We start from the raw sequence: 19,614 nt of genomic DNA on the forward strand, positions 1-19,614 counted from the left end.
GGATGAAACAAAGAGGTCTCTGACCACTAGAGAACCCTCCCCTGCAGTTCCCAGAATTGATTTCCTTTAAATAAATTGGACAGAATTTTCTGCAATGCTGAATTTTATTTAAAATCCATTAATCTTTCAATTAAAAAAAATTAGTCATATTTCAGAAGCCTGTTTATATTTTATAAGGCAAATAAGCATAATTAGTAGAAATGTAATGACAAATCATTTTAAGTTATAGATTAGGACTCCACTCTTTGCAAATATTTATGGGACGAGTTTTCCCATTGATTTCACTGAATGCAATTGGCCTATCCACATCCAAAAAGTTCTTTGTGTGCACAAGTGTTTTTGCAGGACAAGAGCCTAAAAGACTGATTCTGCACTACTTTATGATGCAAAATTCCCACTGAAATCAAGGAGTGTAGCCTCATCTCTTGAAGTTCCACAGTTACAAAATTAAAATAATATAATAGGAAAAATGGTCACGTAGAAAACTGTTTGCTCTCAAGCAGAAGAAGCCATCTGTGCTAATTAGAGAAATAGCCAACAAAATCAAATAGAAATGCATGTCTTAATATTTGGAGCACGGGGTTTCAAAGTGAGTGACCAGAGTTCCTGACTTTATAGGAACTGTCCCAATATTTGTTTTTTTTTCCTTATATAGATGCCTATTACCCGTCATCCCCGTCCTGATTTTTCACGCTTGTTATCTGGTCACTCTAGTTTCATATGAACAGGCTTATGGCAAAACAAAGTAAATATCAGACACGAATGCTGACTTTGGAAGGTGTAAGGAGAAGTTTAAGGTTTCTTTCCCTGGCGCTTGATTGGACTTTGCATCCTGTATATGAAGAAGAGTACGATGACGTAGTACATGGTGCTTTTCAGGAGTAGGACAATATATATGAAATACGCCGTCCTGTGTATGAAACTCTCCATAATATCTACACAAAATACAGCAACAGCAAGTGGTTAATGTTACATATTCTATAGCCGCAAAGAAAAATAAATATAACACCATATGTGATAGCGTAAGGTATACATGGTGTTTGATTGCAGTAGTTATACCACCTAATCAGACTACGCATAAATCAATATTTGATTGTGTCCTCTAAACAGGTCTACATTCTGCTCAGACCTTCCCATCCAGGAGAGCTGATAGAAACAAAGAGGCACTCTCAGTGCCGATATCGCTGGTGTCTGCTAAGGAGTAAGCAGAATGCTAGCACTTCTTATAATAGGCTGTTGCCATGATTTTAGGCCAAAATTTTCAGACCTTGGTGCCTAAGTTTGTTCTGAATTGGTATCCAAGCAGCTGATCAATCAAATGGTCTGATTTTCAGAAGTACTGAAATTACACTGAAATCAGTTGGGTCTTCAAGCTCTCAGCACCTTTACGTGCCATTTGAAAATTTTGGCTTTGAATTTTTATAATTTAACAGCTGATCAATCATTTGAAAATTCTGGCTTTGAATACTTTTTATAATTTAACATGTTAAATCTTAGATTAAGGAACAGTGTCATGTGCAGATTAAAGAACAATGATCCATGTGGCATGTTAACAAAGCACAACAAATACCACCAAAACATGTATTTCAGCAGGACTTCTACACTGTTTAATCTGAGCTACCCATGGGCATTAGGTTTTGGACCCTTTTGGTAACACACAGCAGATGTTAACGTACAGAGACAGGTGCCATCTTTCTTCTTTCTGGGTGGGTTCTCCACCCCATTGCACTCCTTCCCTTAAGGTCCCAACCTCGGTCCGTCTCTTCTCTTCCCTGCTCTACCCCTTTCCCCTTGGCCTTGCACCCCACCTGCCCCATCTCTCCCCACTCATGCTCCACCCCCTCCCCCGAGAGCGCCCTGCCCTCGCTCCACCTCTTCCCCCCTGCTCTGGACCCTCCCCCAATGCCTCCCACCTGCCCCCGAGCAGCTGATTGGCTGGGTCCACCAAACAGCTGATTGGCAGGTGCTGGGGGGTACTCAGCACCCACTATTTTTCTTCCATGGGTGCTCCAGCTCTGGAGCACCCACTCCTTACAGCCATGTTCCACGTCTAGAAAGAGAAAATATTTTCACTTTTATCTTAACCATATCAAATAGTGCTTAATTCTTGTATAGAAAATGAGAATTGAGAAACAATTACCTGTGGAAAGCGTGGTATCATTCTCAGCAAACTTGATACAACCTCTGGTGGTTTGAGGCATTACAGTTGTGTCTGATAATATGTCTGATAAAAGCATAACATGTAAAAAGGGCTTTAATTGTCAAATGGGATTCTTGTTGAAAATTAAGGCATACTTTTCTTGATAGAATTCAAAGAGAAAGATGGTAAAAGTATTATAACTACAGTGACTCAAATATGGAAAGTTAGTATTTTAAAAAATGAGCACCTAGGTTCCATTCACAGAATAAATGCTCTGTAGCACATAATTGACGTGCAAAACCAAGTAGATATAAAACTGGCAAAAATGCATATTCTCAGGCAATGCAGAGCCCTGTGCCTGTAACTAGCTCACTTGAAGTCTTTGGCATTTTCATGGGTGCTGGTGTCTGGAATAGTACGTCTGATTGCAGTGTCTGGACGTTGGTCCTTCTGTGTATGCAAGTTTTTGTTTATGTAAGGCCAGATGCATTTTGTCCCATCAGTTGAATTTGCCCTTTTGAAATGTGTATGTATACGCGGCAGATAAAAACCTGGTCGCCTGATTTTGTGTCTAGCCTGAGGGAGCCTGAGACTGTTGGCATTCAGAGTAGTGGTAATATTGTTTAATAAGTGTACAAGAGACAGAAGAAAATAGTCCTGATGAGTAGACAGACTAAGGCCCATCTCTTAGGTATTTTTGATGTGCAAGAGGGGGATGTGTGTGGTATTACTTTTGTTGCAATATATAGCACTTGTTCAAAACCAAACACTGTAGGCCAGGTCTCTGGCTGGTGTAAATCTACAGAGCTCCATTGACTTCAGCAGGGCCGCCCAGAGGATTCAGGGGTCCCGGGGCAAAGCAATTTTGGGGGCCCCGTCCATTTAAAAAAAAGTTGCAATACTATAGAATACTATATTCTCATGGGGACCTGGGGCAAACTGCCCCACTCGTCCCCCTCTCTGGGCGGCCCTGGACTTCAGTGGAGTTATGCTGATTTACAATAGCTGCGGATCTCAGCCAACATTTTCTTTCATTATAGAAAGATTTTAAACTGGGGGAGAGGAGCCAAAACTGAGCTTTTGAAGGAGAAGCAACTTATGGAGAGATGGAAACTAATATTGGCCTGGAGAGCGCAAACCCTTTTAGGAACAATAATACATTTTATTGTTTTATTTTAAAGAAACAGTACCCTCTCTAAATATATATAGAACTAGTTTTAATAATATAGTATATACCTGGAGATTCCATAGGAACGTAATCTCCTTTGATTTCATGTTCATATTTGCAGCGATAATTCTTGTTGCTCTTTTTATCTACGGTCAGCCAGCTGCTCAATGAGTATGACTGTTGATTGTCACCAGGGGGCCAGATTTCCTCGTGCACTCCATTTTTCTCTGCATTCTTGTTCTCCTCTTCCCAAGTCACCTTAATAACATTTGGGTAAAAATCCTGAATGAGGCACATGTATGATACTTTCCCATCTTGTTCAGTAGAAGGAGGCAGGGCCTGAATCTTGGTGGAATCAAGTTTTGCTTGTATGTCTGGATTCATTTTAGAGAGAGAAATGAATTTGTTAGGAATTAAGTAAATTCAGAATTACATTATATGTATCATACTTTACTTTTCAAACAATAAAGACAGAATTCACAGATTTGAAAGTGGAAGAGAGGAGCAATTTCATTCCTTGCATCCAATTCTTCCAAACTGCACGCAAGCACACAATCTTAACTCTGAGTTCAGCATGAGAACAATATCTCATTGCCAAATGTATTTTAACTCTTTAAGTCTCTATAATATAGTGTTACTGCCTGTTAAATTCTGAAGATGGGAGTAAATTGTCCACTTTTGAGTTACAGCTTTAGGGAGTTGGAATTGCAGAAGTTTATGTGCTTAAATTGAATGCAGGTTTTTGTGGAACAGAAGAATCTGTGAGAATACCCACTAACTTAGCTTCCAAACTCAAAATACATTGAACACTTTTTGAATGAATGCTAAGTACGGCTTTATGTTCTGGTTCATTTCAAAACGTTTGTGACTTTGAAAATCTCCCCTTTATTTACCCACAATTTGTGTATAAAAGACACCATGATAGCGAGAAGAAGGGTACATCTACACAGCAATAAAAGACCTGCAGCACAACTACAACTGGCCCAAGTCTCCTGATTCTGACTTGCAGGGCTGGGGTTGTGTGGCTAAAAATTGCAGTGTAGATGTTTAGGCTTGAGCTGGAGCGCAAGCTCTGAAACCAAATGACGGAGGTGGTCTAAGAGCCCAGGCTCCAGTCAGAGCCTGAATGACTACACTGCAGTTTTTAGCACCAAATCCCGAGACCATGAGCCCAAGTCAATTAACCCACGCTCTGAGACTTGGTGCCATGAGATTTTTATTACAGTGTAGATGTACCTGAAGGGAAGGGTATTAAAGATACCACAAACCTTTTAATAAGACCTCTCTTTAAATATCACTAGAATATTTTATCAGCAGGTAAATTTGCTCTGAACTAAAGGTATATACTATTTAAGAACCTTGGTTAACACCTTTAAAAAGAGAGTTAGAAAAGTAATTTTTAAGCCTTTTCCACACTAAAGAGCTGAACCATTTTGATTTTTTAAAATTAATTATTCATCTTAAAATAATATAAGAACATACAAGATATATTCTGTTGCAGACCCAGATGATAGAACTTCAGGGAAACTGTTGCTGAACGCCATTTTGGGAAATTACAGTAAATACATTAACATGTATCCCGCAGTGACAAATATCCCTTAAGAAATTAGCAAGGATGATGCATCCTGAAATGCATCGTTCGTGTATTTGGCAAATGTAATGGAGTGTTATGCATAATTCTTAATGCTTCTGAAAATTAAGTCACTTAAATGCCCCAATAAGTATTTAGGAACCTAACTTTAGTCAACCACTTCTGAAAATCTTGATTATGAAGCATTACTAATAATGGAGCTCTCAAGATAACTCAATTATCAAATCTTTGCTGAGGAATAGAGGGAATGTTGCTGTTTGTGTCCAAATCCTAGAGTGGATTAGGAAAGCACCAATTAGCGAACTTCTGCTGTGTCTCCTGAGTTATTTTTAAATAATTCTGCCACAGTATTCATTTTGTCACTCTAGGAATAGAACTGATCAAAAAAATTGCAAAAAAAAATCAATTTTTTGTCACATCATAACATTTATAAAAATTGCTGCCTGCTATAAATTGGATAAAACACAATCAAAATATTTTTATTCAAAGTCTGAACTAGAAATGATAAAGACATTATTTGATCCCTGAGTTTGTGTAAGTGCACGAAATAATACTGAACTGGACCTAAAAAACTTCTTTACTAAAATTGCTATCTGTCTGCTCATTTCATATGGCTGACAGTAAACGATACATTTTTTAAACAGTATATTGAATTTACTAGTTATCACAGGTTCAAAACACTTTTACTGCCTCTAATCCTTGTCTCCTCTTTGTCACTGTGGGATACAAGCAAGAGAATAAAGTTCCCAACCCAGCTAACTGCCAAAGAAGTATTCTCTACAGAACAAGGCAACATTCTCATGTTATAAATGTGCATCACAATGAAGAAATGGAAGGTTGTCGATATTTCAGTAGTGTTGAAGGTTCCCAGATGGGCACCATGTATCTTGTGCATTCTCTATTTATTCCAACATTTATATAGAGGTGAAAAAATTAGAGGCTATTTAACAAAATAGTTTGCCTATACTCAGAAAATATATTACTTGCTCGAGTCGTCGATATTCAAAAAATCTTTACATAGCTTCCTGCCCAGTGATGCTGTGCTTTGCAAAATCTAATGATTATATCTGACATTTCTCTCTAGATGGTTTTTAGAAATTAGAGTCATATTTACATGTCGACACTTTTTTGTAAGAACATGTAGTACTTTGTATTTGCACATGGTTAGATGGATGTCTATCCAATATAAAATGTGAATTTTGTGCATATATAAGCAGCATGTGTGTTTGCATAAGTGGTTTTGCAGCTGCATGAGCAAAAATCAGTTTTAAATTTGTCACCTCATTTTAGGCCTGATCTAAAACCCATTAAAGCCAATGGGATTTTCTCCCATGGCATCAATGGGCTTTGGATAAGACACTTTAAGAAGATGAGTCCCAACCTAACTTTTCAAAACACTTCACTTGTCTAAATTAAGTAGAACTTTTAACAAAGAAGGCGTGTTGTAAAAGAATAAATGTGATATATTCTTATTACTTTAAGTATCACTTCTCTTTTTTTAAGTCAGCAGTTGACTTTGAGCCCCTCGGCATCACTCTTTGCTCAAAAGAAACTCTTATTAGTTTCAATGGGAGGTTTTCTAAAGGGAGGGTTCCAGGGCTAAGATGTAAGTGACTCACTGCTAACTAATTTTTGTCTGTGTTTGCAATCTGCATGCCACTTATTAAAAAATAAGCTAATGGTGTGCTTGTAATTTTAATTTTGTATTATGTGCTTGGTCCAGCAAAGTGCCGAATGTGCCTGTGAATTTCTGAATGCTTCTCATTTCCCATTGAAACCAATGGACATTGAGGGTGCTCAGCACCTGGTATTATTTACACCCACAAGAGAAAAGGATAGTTATGACATTTCTCTGTTGCTGGCCAGTGACTTATGATTTCATTAACATTAGTGTTGTTAATAAATTATTGCACTCAAAATTTTAGCCAGTGCACATTCTTGCATTGAGATAAATTATTGAGCTTAATTTGATAAATTTTGCTATTATAAAACGTTTAAAAATAGTTTGTCTAAAAACTTACTAGTTACGACAAGTTTTGTGCCAGTTCCAAAGATTTTCACAGCTCCCACAGTGTTGCAACTTGCTACAAAATCTGCCCAAGACATTTCTTTTCACAGGGACCAGATGTAAACAAACATAGCATAAATAGGCACAAGTTCGAGCCAGTTAATTCAACGAAAGAAATGGTGGAAATTTTAATGTATTTTTCAGGGTGAGCTTACATTGGTATCAGTATTTTCAAATACTGTAATTTAGTAGCTTTTAAATTCTGTTTAAAAGAAAATCATTCATTTCGTTGACAGAGAGGATCTGGTTGAGGTTTGAGACTTAATGTTGGACTCATACTATTTTCTCTTGCCTAGTGGATTGATGGAAATGGCTATTCAGTTAAATTCTGCTGGATGCTCAGTGGATTTATCTCTGTACTGCCAGAGTGGTGGAATGGGTGCATTTTAAAATTACCAATATAAAGAAAGACATAATTAGAAAAAAATACTCATTTTACAGTACACTGTGATGTATCCCCTTTTCTCAAGATGTTTCATGACATTTTTCCACCCACCAAAAACTATTTTAAATGGCTTCCTGAATGGTTTCAAATGTAAACCTGTCTAATACAATTTTATTTTCCTGTGCAATACAATTGAAAGGAATCGTAAAAGGCCAGTAGGCTTGAGAATTGGTTATATTCTTATTGGCCTCAATGATAAAGGACAGAGAGATTTTGAGATGCATATTTTAGCAACCTAAATGTAGCTGGCCCTATGGAACATTGTGCAACAAGGGCCAAAACCTAGTTCGACTTTCAGTAGCACGTGTTGCGTAGAGTCTCTCTGATATAGACAGGCTACAAAATATTTTGGGCCAAATTCTCGACCGACCAAAGATAGAGTTCTATTGATGTAACCAGAGGAGAATTAGATTCAGATACAATATTTTTTCTTCATATTGCTTGTGTGTGAGAGCAATCACTTATTTAATTGTTGCATAATTTGGAAAATTCCTTATGACAACAGTATTTCAACATGTCAGGGAAGAAACCCTCTTTCCCATGCAGTGTGACTAAATTTGTCAAGAACTGACAGGGACTCTGATCCTGAGGTACTGAGGAGCCTCAACTCCCATCAGAGTCAATGGCAGATCAGAAGCTTTCAGGACTGGGCTCACAATGCATGTTACAGGCTCAATCCTATGCTTTTTAAAAATATGGGGAATTTTGATGCTGAATCAGACCCTATTATTCCTACACTCATCCACTCTTATGTGATGACATTTATGTTTTCGTATGAATTTGAATTGATTTTGTACAATAGAAAATTACAATACTAATCTAAAATGCTCATGTCAGTAATCACATATACAATATTCACAAATATTGGCTCTCTTGGTTCCAGTGCACTTCCTTTTTCCCAGACCTTCCACTTCCCCTACGCTCTTAACAAGAGAGAAAAAAAATTAGGATGAAATCCAGGCTCCATCCAAGGCAATGTGTCAACTCCCATTGACATCAATGGGGCTGAGATTTCATCCCTAAATTCTTACATCTCCTGACTAATACATACTTGTGATACAAGAGGCTAAATCCTGGTCACCGCACTAAGCAGAGTAAATGGTATTTCTCTAGGAGAGCTACATGATGGATGGGAAGATGAATCTTTTCCCCAACCTAGCTAGAGCATCATAGGTTGTGAGCTTTAATAATCTCCATATAGTTGCCCCCACACTGAGCAGGGATTTTGACCAGTTGATCGCCCTAGTCACAGACCCACTGGCCATTCCATGCCATCACCACACTCCTACCCCTTATCCCCACTGTTCTTTGGTGCACAGAGGTCCCCTAGAATTGCCTTTTTGGCTTGCCCCCTGTACTGGATGGAACTATGGATGTTCTCCTGGTCTGGGGCATTGACCCCTCCAGAAGAGAACAACCCAGCTTTGACACGGGGTGATCAAAAAAAATTTGGAGTCAATAATTAATAGTCAATGTGATCACTAATCTGTTTTACTTTGAATTCTGTACATTAACCTCACATTTAGGTAGTAAAAACATTCATTCTTCTACTGTAGCTTGCCTATCACGTTTCTGTTGTCTATTATCCTTTTTGAATAAATTGTACTTGGCAGTTGCTATATTTTTATTATCATAAGTAACTTTTTCTCTATGCTACTATAGAACTTACTTGAAACAATGAGCTTTGTGCCAGAGCCGAACACTTTGATATCATTGTTCTCACTGTGTTTATGTGCTTTGCAAAAACTCATAGGCCAGATCTTCAGCTGCTGAAAATCAAAGGAGCTTCATTGAGGATCTGGCCCATATAGCTTCCATATGGCCCAATATAGCTTCATATTATTCGATGTTCAATTGTGAACAAAAGTTGAAGGAATCACTTTAATATATTAGACTTCTGATTTAAATGGTTTTTCCTTACAAAATGGGAAATGCTTGATCATGTATTCCTCGGACATCTCAAACTCCAATGGATTGCATTGGATATTTGGAGTACTTTAGGAGCAGAGATGCAAAATAAGTTAAAAACGTCAAATGCGTTCTACATACCGAAAGCTTAGGATTTCCTCAGGCTGGGATCCCTCAGCATCACTTGAAATTTCTATTTTTCTTTTAAAGTGAATGTAGTATCTGTGAAAGGTGCCAAATTGACAGCACTGGAAACTACCTATATTGAAAATATTTTAGCATTCTACAATAGTCGTCCAGTGCTTAGTAATGCTATTGTAAATTGTGATCTGTGATTTTTGACCATTGCTGGAGAATCTATTTTATTTAATGCTGGATTTCTTACCAGGTCCTAATACTTTTTTTGAAATCTGTTTGCAAAGGTCACCTTTAAAGGATGAGATAGTAAATTATTCTTAATATCCCTTAAATTCTTGGTATTTCTGCAAAAAGTGCTTGCAACAGTACCTATCATGATGAAGATTTTTAAGGTAGACTCCTGTCTTCTGAAGATTCTTTGTTCACAACTGCACATCACTTTCTGCCATAAATTTGGATTTGGTCTTTTAGGGCCAATCTGGTTTAGATCAGATACTTACATTTTTTTCTATAAACAGTTTGTTATATTCAGTCATTACTGTTAAAAATCAATACCTTGAACTGTTTCTAAAGGCAGGAAACTGATTTAAACCAACCCTAGACTACTTGAGAATCTTATCATCCAAATAATTGTCAGTAATAGTAGCTCCTTTGTACTTTATAACTAATGATCTACACTGATCACTCTGTTCTTAGTGCACTTTGTTTTATAAAAAAAACCAAGTAACTTCCATCATATAAAGTGAGATATGATCTTTGGGTCTAACTTTTAATAAGCATGCCAAATATTTTTGCATTTATTTCTGCTATGAAACTTAATGTAAAGTTTTGGTGGTTATTTTTCTTTTTTTAAAATAAAATGACCAAGTGCTTCTGAAAGTTGCCATATGGATAGCATTGTAGTCTGAATCCCTTTCTACACAGGATAGATACAACAAAGGCAGGGGCAGAGGAAGCTCCTTCACTCCATTCCACCAAGCCATGTCAATTTTGTCCTGAAAGGACCACCTTTAGAGATGAGAGTCGATAGTTCAGTCTCCACATTCACTTCAATCTTTGGCTTCTGTACTGAGCCTGCCAGGTTTTTTCTAGAATATTTCATTCAGAAGAATCCAGTTATACCATTTTAATGTAAACTTCTTTAATGATGACTAATCTTATTTAACCTTTTTGTTACTGACCTTGGCACAAAAAGCGGGAATGTGCTAATAAAGTTTGTGGATGACACGAAGCTGGGGGTATTGCTAACACGGAGAAGGACTGGGATGTCATACAGGTAGATCTGGATGACCTTGTAAACTGGAGTAATAGTAATAGGATGAAATTTAATAATGAAAAGTGCAAGGTCATGCTCTTAGGGATTAATAATAAGAATTTTAGATATAGATTGGGGACACATCAGTTGGAAGCAACAGAGGAGGAGAAGGACCTAGGGGTATTGGTAGATCACAGGATAACTATGAGCCGCCAATGTGATATGGCCGTTAAAAAAGCTAATGCGGTTTTAGGATGCATCAGGCGAGGTATTTCCAGCAAAGATAAGGAGGTGTTAGTACCGTTATATAAGGCGCTGGTGAGACCCCACCTGGAATACTGTGTGCAGTTCTAGTCTCCCATGTTTAAGAAGGATGAATTCAAACTGGAACAGGTTCAGCGACGGGCTACTAGAATGATCTGAGGAATGGAAAACCTGTCATATGAAAGGAGACTCAAAGAGCTTGGCTTGTTTAGTCTAGCCAAAAGAAGGCTGAGGGGGGATATGCTTGCTCTTTATAAATAGATCAGAGGGATTAATATTAGGGAGGGAGAGGAATTATTTAAGCTTAGTACCAATGTAGATACAAGAACAAATGGGTCTAAACTGGACACTAGGAAGTTTAGACTTGAAATTAGACGAAGGTTTCTAACCATTAGAGGAGTGAAGTTCTGGAACAGCCCTCCAAGGGGAGTAGTGGGGGCAAAAGACATATCTGGCTTTAAGATTAAGCTTGATAAGTTTATGGAAGGGATGGTATGATTGGAGTGCTTAATTTTGGCAATTGATCTTTGATTATCGGCAGATAAGTATGCCCAGTGGTCGGTGATGGGATGGGATGGGATGTTGGATGGGATGGGATCTGAGTTACTGCAGAGAATTCTTTTTTGAGTGCTGGCTGGTGAGTCTTGCCCACATGCTCAGGGTTTAGCTAATGGCCATATTTGGGGTCGGGAAGGAATTTTCCTCCGGGGCAGATTGGCAGAGGCCCTGGAGGTTTTTCGCCTTCCCCTGCAGCGTGGGGATGGGTCACTTGCTGGTGGATTCTCTGCAGCTTGAGGTCTTCAAACCACAATTTGAAGACTTCAATAACGCAGAGATAGGTTAGGGGGTTTGTTATAGAAGTGGATGGGTAGGGTTCCGTGGCCTGCTTTGTGTGGGGAGTCGGACTAGATGATCACATTGGTCCCTTCTGACCCTAGAATCTATGAATCTATGAATCTAGATGCACTTTAATGGATACAATATGAGAAGCATCATTATTCCTATGTCATGCTCGTTGAAAGCATTAAGCTTGGTTCTGTTTCCAAATCTTTTTAGTCATCTTTTCCACTAAGCAAGAATTCTGAAGAAATCTGGTAGGTCCTGACGCTGCTCTCACTTACACTTGTGTAAATCTGGAGTAACTCCATTTTAAATGAATGGAGTGAAGTCAGTTTAAAAAGAGGAATGACGAGTGTGAGAGCAAAATCAGAATTGCTAAGTATATATGACTTTATAAGCAATATACTTGTGAATAATGTTGTCCCTGCTAAGAAATACGGCTATATAACATGGGTAAAATCCTAGCCAAAAAGTCATTGCCATTGAGTTCTGTAGTGTCAGGATTTCACCTCATCTTCTTAGAACAGAAAAGCCCCGACTCTCATAATTCCGGAGTCAACTTTAGCCCTGGCACAAACAGCCACAATTTCTTTTGATTTTACTTAGAATTGTGCCAAGGTTTGAATTTTTCCATAATCTTAATGTTATTTTTTTCTTAGGAGAAATTTACTTACCCAATATTTGATATTTCTCTTTGAGAAGATATTTTTTTAAATAAAACATATTGTTGTACTCTACAGTTTATATACACTAATAAATCAAGTGAGCAATCTTAGGTCTTCATGCTGTAATAAACAATCTACACACATTACAGACTTGCTTCTCCATTCCTTACACAGTCAAAACACCTGGTAAATCTATGGGAGTTTTGTCCATAGAATATTCATTTAAAGAAACATGCTAACCCTGATCTGATATGCTTAGAATTAATTATGGTAGTGTATTCATTTTAGTTGGCAGTATTACAAAAATTTTCCTTTAATCGAGAGCTATAGGTATACTGAGGTAAACTTGATTGTGAATTAAGGTTTAAAATAGACTGACCATTCTAGATGATTTATATAATTGTGCAGATCATGATTCTGAGAGAGTAAGGACCTGAATTTTCTTTGTCCTGTGTTTGTGCAGTCAGTCATACCAATGCAAACTGGGTGTAACATGCATCAGAATGGTAGCATTTCCCATTGACTTTTCGTGAGTGTAAATGGCTCCCAAGAGAAAGGCAAAGAAGACTCAGGCCGCAAGTATATATTGTTAAACACCATTAAGAACACTTGCAAGTGTCAGTTTGCGGTAATGCCAAGTTACTTCACAGAAGATGACAATCTCTGGGGTCAAATTCTTTCACTTACACTGATATAGCTGCAAGAATTCAGCTATGAAGTTGCTGACTACTTCAGAGATTGCTTCTTTGGTTTTAATTGAGATGCACAACATTACTTATTTCACAGTTATTTAGTTTTATGCATGTTTATAAATTTTAGTGAGAGAATTTGGGTAATATCAAAGTTAACATAAAATTTTGTCTCTGAACCAAGGAGCAGCATGTTTATAGTGGCACATCCTCTGAAAAATGTAATTAAACAGCTGATCTTTAGAAATATTCATCATTAACTTGAAAAAAATCTACTTTACATCTATCAGTAAATATTGCAGGTTTTCTCTGGGATTGAAAAGTTGATGTATTCGGAATCAGACCCTACGAGGTGCTAACAACCCTGACCTACACTGAAGTCTACAGGAATTGAGGGTGTTCAGCACCTCACATTAAGTGCTCAGTACTTCACAAGATCGAGCTTACAGTTGTTGAGCTTATTCGTGATAAAAACCTTTTCTATGATCACAATAAGCATCTTTATCTTTGCATTACTGTAATTACCACATAACTTACCTGTTACAATGAGCTTGGTACCAGAGCCAAATACTTTGATGTAGTAGCCACTAGAAGTATCACAGTGAGCAAATCCTTTACAAAATACTGTACAAATCTAGTAGTAGTTGTTGCTTTAAAAAAAAAAATCAGATTTGCTATTTAAATTGCTTTCTGGCCTTGCAATAAAATAGTAAATAAAGAGAGTGCATGTAAAATACTGAGAAAATGGTGGGGAAGATTTTCAAAGGGGCAAAAAAACACTCAGACATCTATCTATCATTCCTGGGCACGTACGTGTCATTGACAATCTGTCCCTAAAATGAATCTGATTCAATATGGCTTAGATTAGCTGTTTCTAATAATTTATGGAAAGAAAAAAAATATTTTTTAAATTAGAGTCCATAGGCTGAGCTTATAAAATTAAGCCAGAATGCTGCCATCATTCCATTGTGGTTCTCCTAATGATAACGATAAGTTGAGGGTAGAATATAGCTTTTAAATTGGGTATATCCATTATTTTGACTAGCTTTTGCCATTTGGTGTAATCAGAAATATTCCCCAACAGAAAAAATTTGCTCTTCAGAAATATGTCTTTGTGTCAGGGACTAGGCACCCAGCAAGGACCATTTAGCGGTCTCTACAGGGAAGAATAAGCTTAATTAAAGACACAGAATTCTCTCCATCCCCTTAAATCCAAACATGGCTAAAACATTTTAATAATTGGAAATCTTTAAAAATAAATTTGAGTCATATTATTGGCTCAATTATAGTTTTTAAAAAGGATTAGGTCTATTATACATACCTTATATTTATGTAAAAAATGAGTAAACCTTTCTTTCTCATTACTGTATGGAAACAAGAAAATTTACTGCATTTTGGCCTTGTTTTGGCCTTAAAGTTAAGCACATGCTTAAATACCTTGCTGAATAGGAATGAACACATGCTTAAGTGCCTTCCTGAATGGAGCCTTTTTAAGAAAAAACAAGACACTTGAATTATTGTTGTTATAACTATTCTCTTTAATGCTGCCTAAGAACTAGATCTTCCAAGTGCTGATCATCCTCAATTCTTATTTAAATTAATGAGCACTGAAGAAGCTCAACTCCTTATATGATAGGCTGCTAAATATATGGTATTGTATAAAAAACCATAAATTCTCTACATTTGATATTTACTGCTAACAATAAGTGGTTCCACTTCTGAATATTTTTGCATAATCGTCTGTGTTACACTGCTAAACAATATCTCCAAACAATTTACATAATTCTCATTGATTGTAACTGGTTTGTTCTGAATTAGAGAGATTATCATGGGTGAAATCCTGACCCCATTGAAATCAACTGGAGTTTTGCCTTTAACTTCAGTGGAATCAGGATTTTACCTTATATATTTATGATTAGCTTGATTTTGTCCTGGATAACAAACATAGTAAATGCCCAGAGTAAATGTATGCTTTGAAAACATTTTGAGAAACTTACTTGAAACCACCAGTTTGGTGCCCGAGCCAAAGTACTTTGCTATTTCATACTCACATCATTGAAATTCTCTACAAAAACTAATAAATTATCAAGTTATGAATTTCATCAGACTAAAATTCTGAGGTTCATATTTTAAATACAAAGTCCCCAATCTGAACAAGACTTGCTATCGGCCACTTAATTGTGTGAGGACTAAACCATGTTTATGCACTTTGTGAATTCCTGTTCCTTTTTGCTACCAAAAATGTTTTTTGCTCCTTCACATACATCACTACATGGCAAAATGAATGGAGTGAATTGTTGATAAGCAAGCAGTCCCATTAATTTTAGTGGATGAGCAGGATTTAGTCCTATGATATCAAATGGGCATAGGAAGGATGGTCTTGTGATTAAAGCACCAAACTGGGACTGAGGAGATTTGTCTTTGTTTCTGGCTCTCCCTGTGTGACCTTGGGCAAATCACAACCTCTGTGCTTCACTTTGTTTTAACATGCTCTTAATGTATAGTTTAGAAAATGATATTTCCTAGACAATGTATTATAAATTCTGTTATGTACTCAACATTCACTAGCACTTATACTATTGATTGGACTGTTTCTGTAGCTTTAAACTGATAAAGAACATTATACACAAAAGGGATACTTTAAATAAAAACACTCCCTGAGAACCTGAAGACTGTTGCACCTCAGGCAATTTTCCTTCATTAATCAATGTACACTGATATAGAATTAAAAACAACAAACTCACACTTGCTAAATTGAAACCTGTGCTGTGAATTTTACACTTGCTGGCATTTGGACTCTTTCAATGGAGTTGCATGAGAGATGAATTTGGCCCAATATTTTAAATGTAAATCTCTCCATTTCCCTCCTTCCTGATTCTTAACAGCCATTCAGTAAATATTCCAGCCTTTTACACCTGTATTCACTTTACTCATTAGGACAAAATACTCCTCTCAGTCAACCCATTGGTGTCCTTGGCTGTTCCACATTCAGATCAAGAGCAATACATGATTCACGTGCAAACTCCGTTTTTTATATTCAATTATTCGGTCCAATTTTTCTATCCTTTGTTTTTTCTTTTGGTAAATAGAATCAATCAAGAATAAACATACTTACTGGAAACAACTAGTTTGGTTCCTGTGCCAAAGTACTTGATCCAATTTGAAGTATCACGTTGACTTTTTGTTTTACAAGAAGCTGTGGTACTTGCTCATATAACTAGCCACTCTAACCAGTAGCTGGGAAAATACTTCTAATGGAATAGTTCTGGTTTCTTGACTGCATGGAGAATTTAACAATTTCACATTTGTGCCCTCATAAACTGATACATAAATTCTCTTCTCAGTAATTCTATTTGCATGTCCTTGCAACTTTTCTGTTAACGAATCCTTGTTCCTTAAAATGGAAACTAGATGATGGCTTCTATTTGACTTTAATGTTGTTAATAGACTGTTGCGTCAGGCAGTTCTCAAACATTTTCACTGTGTGGTCCACATATTAAAAGAGAGATTGTCTCATGCACTACAACACTTCTCCCATTCAATTATTTGATACAATTTTTATGTCCTTTATTTTTTCTTTTGGTAAATAGAATGAATCAAGAATAAACGTACTTACCAGAAACAACTAGCTTGGTTCCTGTGCCAAAGTATTTGATCCAGCCTGAAGTATCACGTCGATTTTTCATTTTACAAGAAGCTGTGGTACTTTACTTATGCTGCTGTGTCCTTGCTCAAATAACCAGGCACTCTAACCAATACCTGGGAAAATACTTCTAATGAAGTATTCCTGATTTCTTGACTGCTTGGAGAATTTAACAAATGTCACATTTCTGTGCCACCGTAAAGCTAATACATAAATTCTTTTCCCAGTGATTCTATTTGCATGTCCTTGCAACTTTTCAGTTAATGAATGATCACTCCTTAAAATGGAAACTAGATGACGGCTTCTATTTGATTTTAATATTGGAAACAGACTGTTGGATCAAGCGGTTCTCAAACATTTTCATTGTGTGGTCCACATATTAAAAGAGAGATTGGCTCATAGACTACAACCCCTCTCCCTTTCCCAATAGCACTGACCACCTCCTTCTTCTCCCATCGCAATCACATCACATCCCTTTAGCAGTTGCTTACATGGAAAAAAGCTACCTGGGAAGAATTTCATTCTTAACTGTATTACTGAAATTTAATAGATGGTAATGTGGAGAGACCAGCATTATGTGACCAGCCAGCTCTCTAGCGACTAGCACAAAGAGCTCCATAGACTGCAGCTGGGAGCCTGTACCCTAGATACGTATATTTCTGTATGTTGGGATTGTTGCAGTTTTTGTTATCAATTTACTGGTATCTTTTTTTTATATAGCTGCTGGGGAGGATGGAAATATTTTCCTCTGCATACATAGCCGTTTTAAAACAGAACAGAGAAAATATCTGAGAAAGCTCATCTCATTTCAGGCAAAAGGTGTGGATGCCAATCTAGAAGCTGGAAGGGAACTAACCAGAGTATTTGGTCTCTCTCACAGACACAGACACTCCTGCCTCACTCACCTGCAGAATAATTCTGGGAAATAACTGACAATGGGTAAGAAAAATTGAAAAGGAACAGACAGAGAGAGGTTCCTCCAAATGTACAGGTGGTTGTTTCAAAGGGCTTGTCTACTATCCAGGACTTTATTAGGAATATCTCCCAGCATTGCAATAGTGCTGGTGAATATTCACTGGTGAGTACTGGGAGAACTGGTGTAGTGAGGGCAATAGCATTCACTGGCATGTTACCACCATGTCTTCTAGACCTGCTCTGAGCAGGATTAAGTGATTGTAGTGAATGATGACTCACTGACACGGCGCCTCCTGCTGGTCATCTTGGGAAATTAGCTTTTCACCAGATCTGGAGCACCCTCTGCTGGCCAATGTCTCACTTGTCTCAGGCCCTGTGTCCCTCCCAGATTCCGATGCCCTTTACCCTCAGGTTCTTCCCCCAGCAGTAACCCACAGTCTGAGTCTCCCCTCCCAGCGGAACCCCCAACCCTCTATCCCCACCTTGCCTCACTGGCTACTGTCAGTCGTTCTGTACCACCCGGTTACTGGAGCAAACTGCAGTCTGTAAAGGCCACTCATCATTGGCAAGGGGTTAGGACCTGTTGCCTTTGCCTGTCCCCAGGCTGCACCTCTGTAGCCCCCATACCTCTGTAGCCCTTCACCAAGGCCTGCAGCCTGGGCGGTTTCCAGGCTGGAGCTCCTCTGGCCTTCCCCCAGCCCTGCTCCACTCTAGGTATGCTGCTCAGCTTCCAGTCAGCCAGGTCCTTCTTTCTCTACAGCTAAAGAGAGACTCTCTCAGCACCTCCCTCACAGCCCTTTTATAGGGCCAGCTGTGGCCCGATTGGGGTGTGTCCCTAGCTATGTCTGCTTCCCCAAACAGCCTAGCCTTTCAGAGCCGCAGCCCTCTCCAGGGCTGCTTTTAACCCCTGTTCTTCAGGAGTGGGGCAGCTGCCCCACTACAGTGACACCATCATAAAAATGCCAGCACTAGCACTGCTGCACTGGTGTCCTTGGTGGGGCTGTACTGATGTTAGTGCAACAGCAGGAAGTTTCACAAAATCGGTCCATTGTTGCCCCTCTACCTAGCAAATACACCAAGTCATAGTCCTACATTATCTAACAGGGTAGTTGTAATATGATTTGGTCCTGCCAATATGGAGAGAGCAAAACTAAATTTTAGCCATAGTCTAATCATCATGCATAATAACTTGCACTGGTGTTGCACTTTCCATCCAAGAATGTCAATGTACTTTAGTGCATTAAGCTTCAATGTCTATGTGAGGCAGGTATTATTCACAGCAGGAGAAACTGAAACCCGGAGAGGATAAGTGACTTGGTCATGTAAGAAAGAGTGCGGAGGTGCAATGGGCAGAGACTTGGGCGAAAGAGGAGGAGCAGAGGGTGGGGTCTCTGTGCTGGTCACCACCCACTTCCACACAAGTTCCAGCACCCCTGTGGGCCCTCTCAAATTGGCATGGGCTCCTTGGGCATGAGCATGAGCTCCGTGGGCCCATGTATTAATCCACCTCTGAGTAGAGCAGAAGAATTGCATCTCATGTGTTGCTTACCACACTCCTCTAATACATCCAAGAATGACGTTCACTTTTCTTGCAACAGTGTTACAGTGTTGACTCGTATTTAACTTGAGATTCTCTATAACCCCCAGATGCCTTTCCACAGTACTCCTTCCTAGGCAGTCATTTCCCATTTTGTAGCTGTGCAACTGATTGTTCCTTCCTCAGGGGAGTATTTTGCATTTGTCCGTATTGAATTTCATCCTATTTACTTCAGATCGTTTCTCCAGTTTGTCCAGATCATTTTGAATTTTAATCCTATCCATGAAAGTACTTGCAACAGCAGGAAGGGAAGCTGTTTAATCCCCATTCCTTTTGTAGCAACTTAGA

General features: G+C 38.2%; 1 protein-coding gene and 1 long non-coding RNA gene across 2 annotated transcripts in view; both read right to left on the reverse strand.

The window, feature by feature from the left end:
• Positions 1-19,614, reverse strand: part of LOC127044634 (uncharacterized) — a 108,324-nt gene that overhangs the window by 20,090 nt on the left and 68,620 nt on the right. Inside the window, exons 5-6 of the mRNA XM_050939722.1 lie at positions 2,141-2,212; positions 796-935 (exon numbers count right to left, since the gene is read on the reverse strand). Coding sequence (XP_050795679.1) covers positions 796-935; positions 2,141-2,212 — 212 coding nt within the window. The remainder of the gene's footprint in view (positions 1-795; positions 936-2,140; positions 2,213-19,614) is intronic.
• Positions 3,596-16,842, reverse strand: LOC127043768 (uncharacterized). The gene is made up of 3 exons (XR_007772318.1): positions 16,788-16,842; positions 13,709-13,821; positions 3,596-3,682 (listed from the first exon to the last, which is right to left on the reverse strand). It is a non-coding gene; the product is annotated as an uncharacterized LOC127043768 (long non-coding RNA).

The sequence above is a fragment of the Gopherus flavomarginatus genome, chromosome 2 (assembly GCF_025201925.1).
Source record: "Gopherus flavomarginatus isolate rGopFla2 chromosome 2, rGopFla2.mat.asm, whole genome shotgun sequence".
NCBI classification, from domain to species: Eukaryota; Metazoa; Chordata; order Testudines; family Testudinidae; genus Gopherus; species Gopherus flavomarginatus.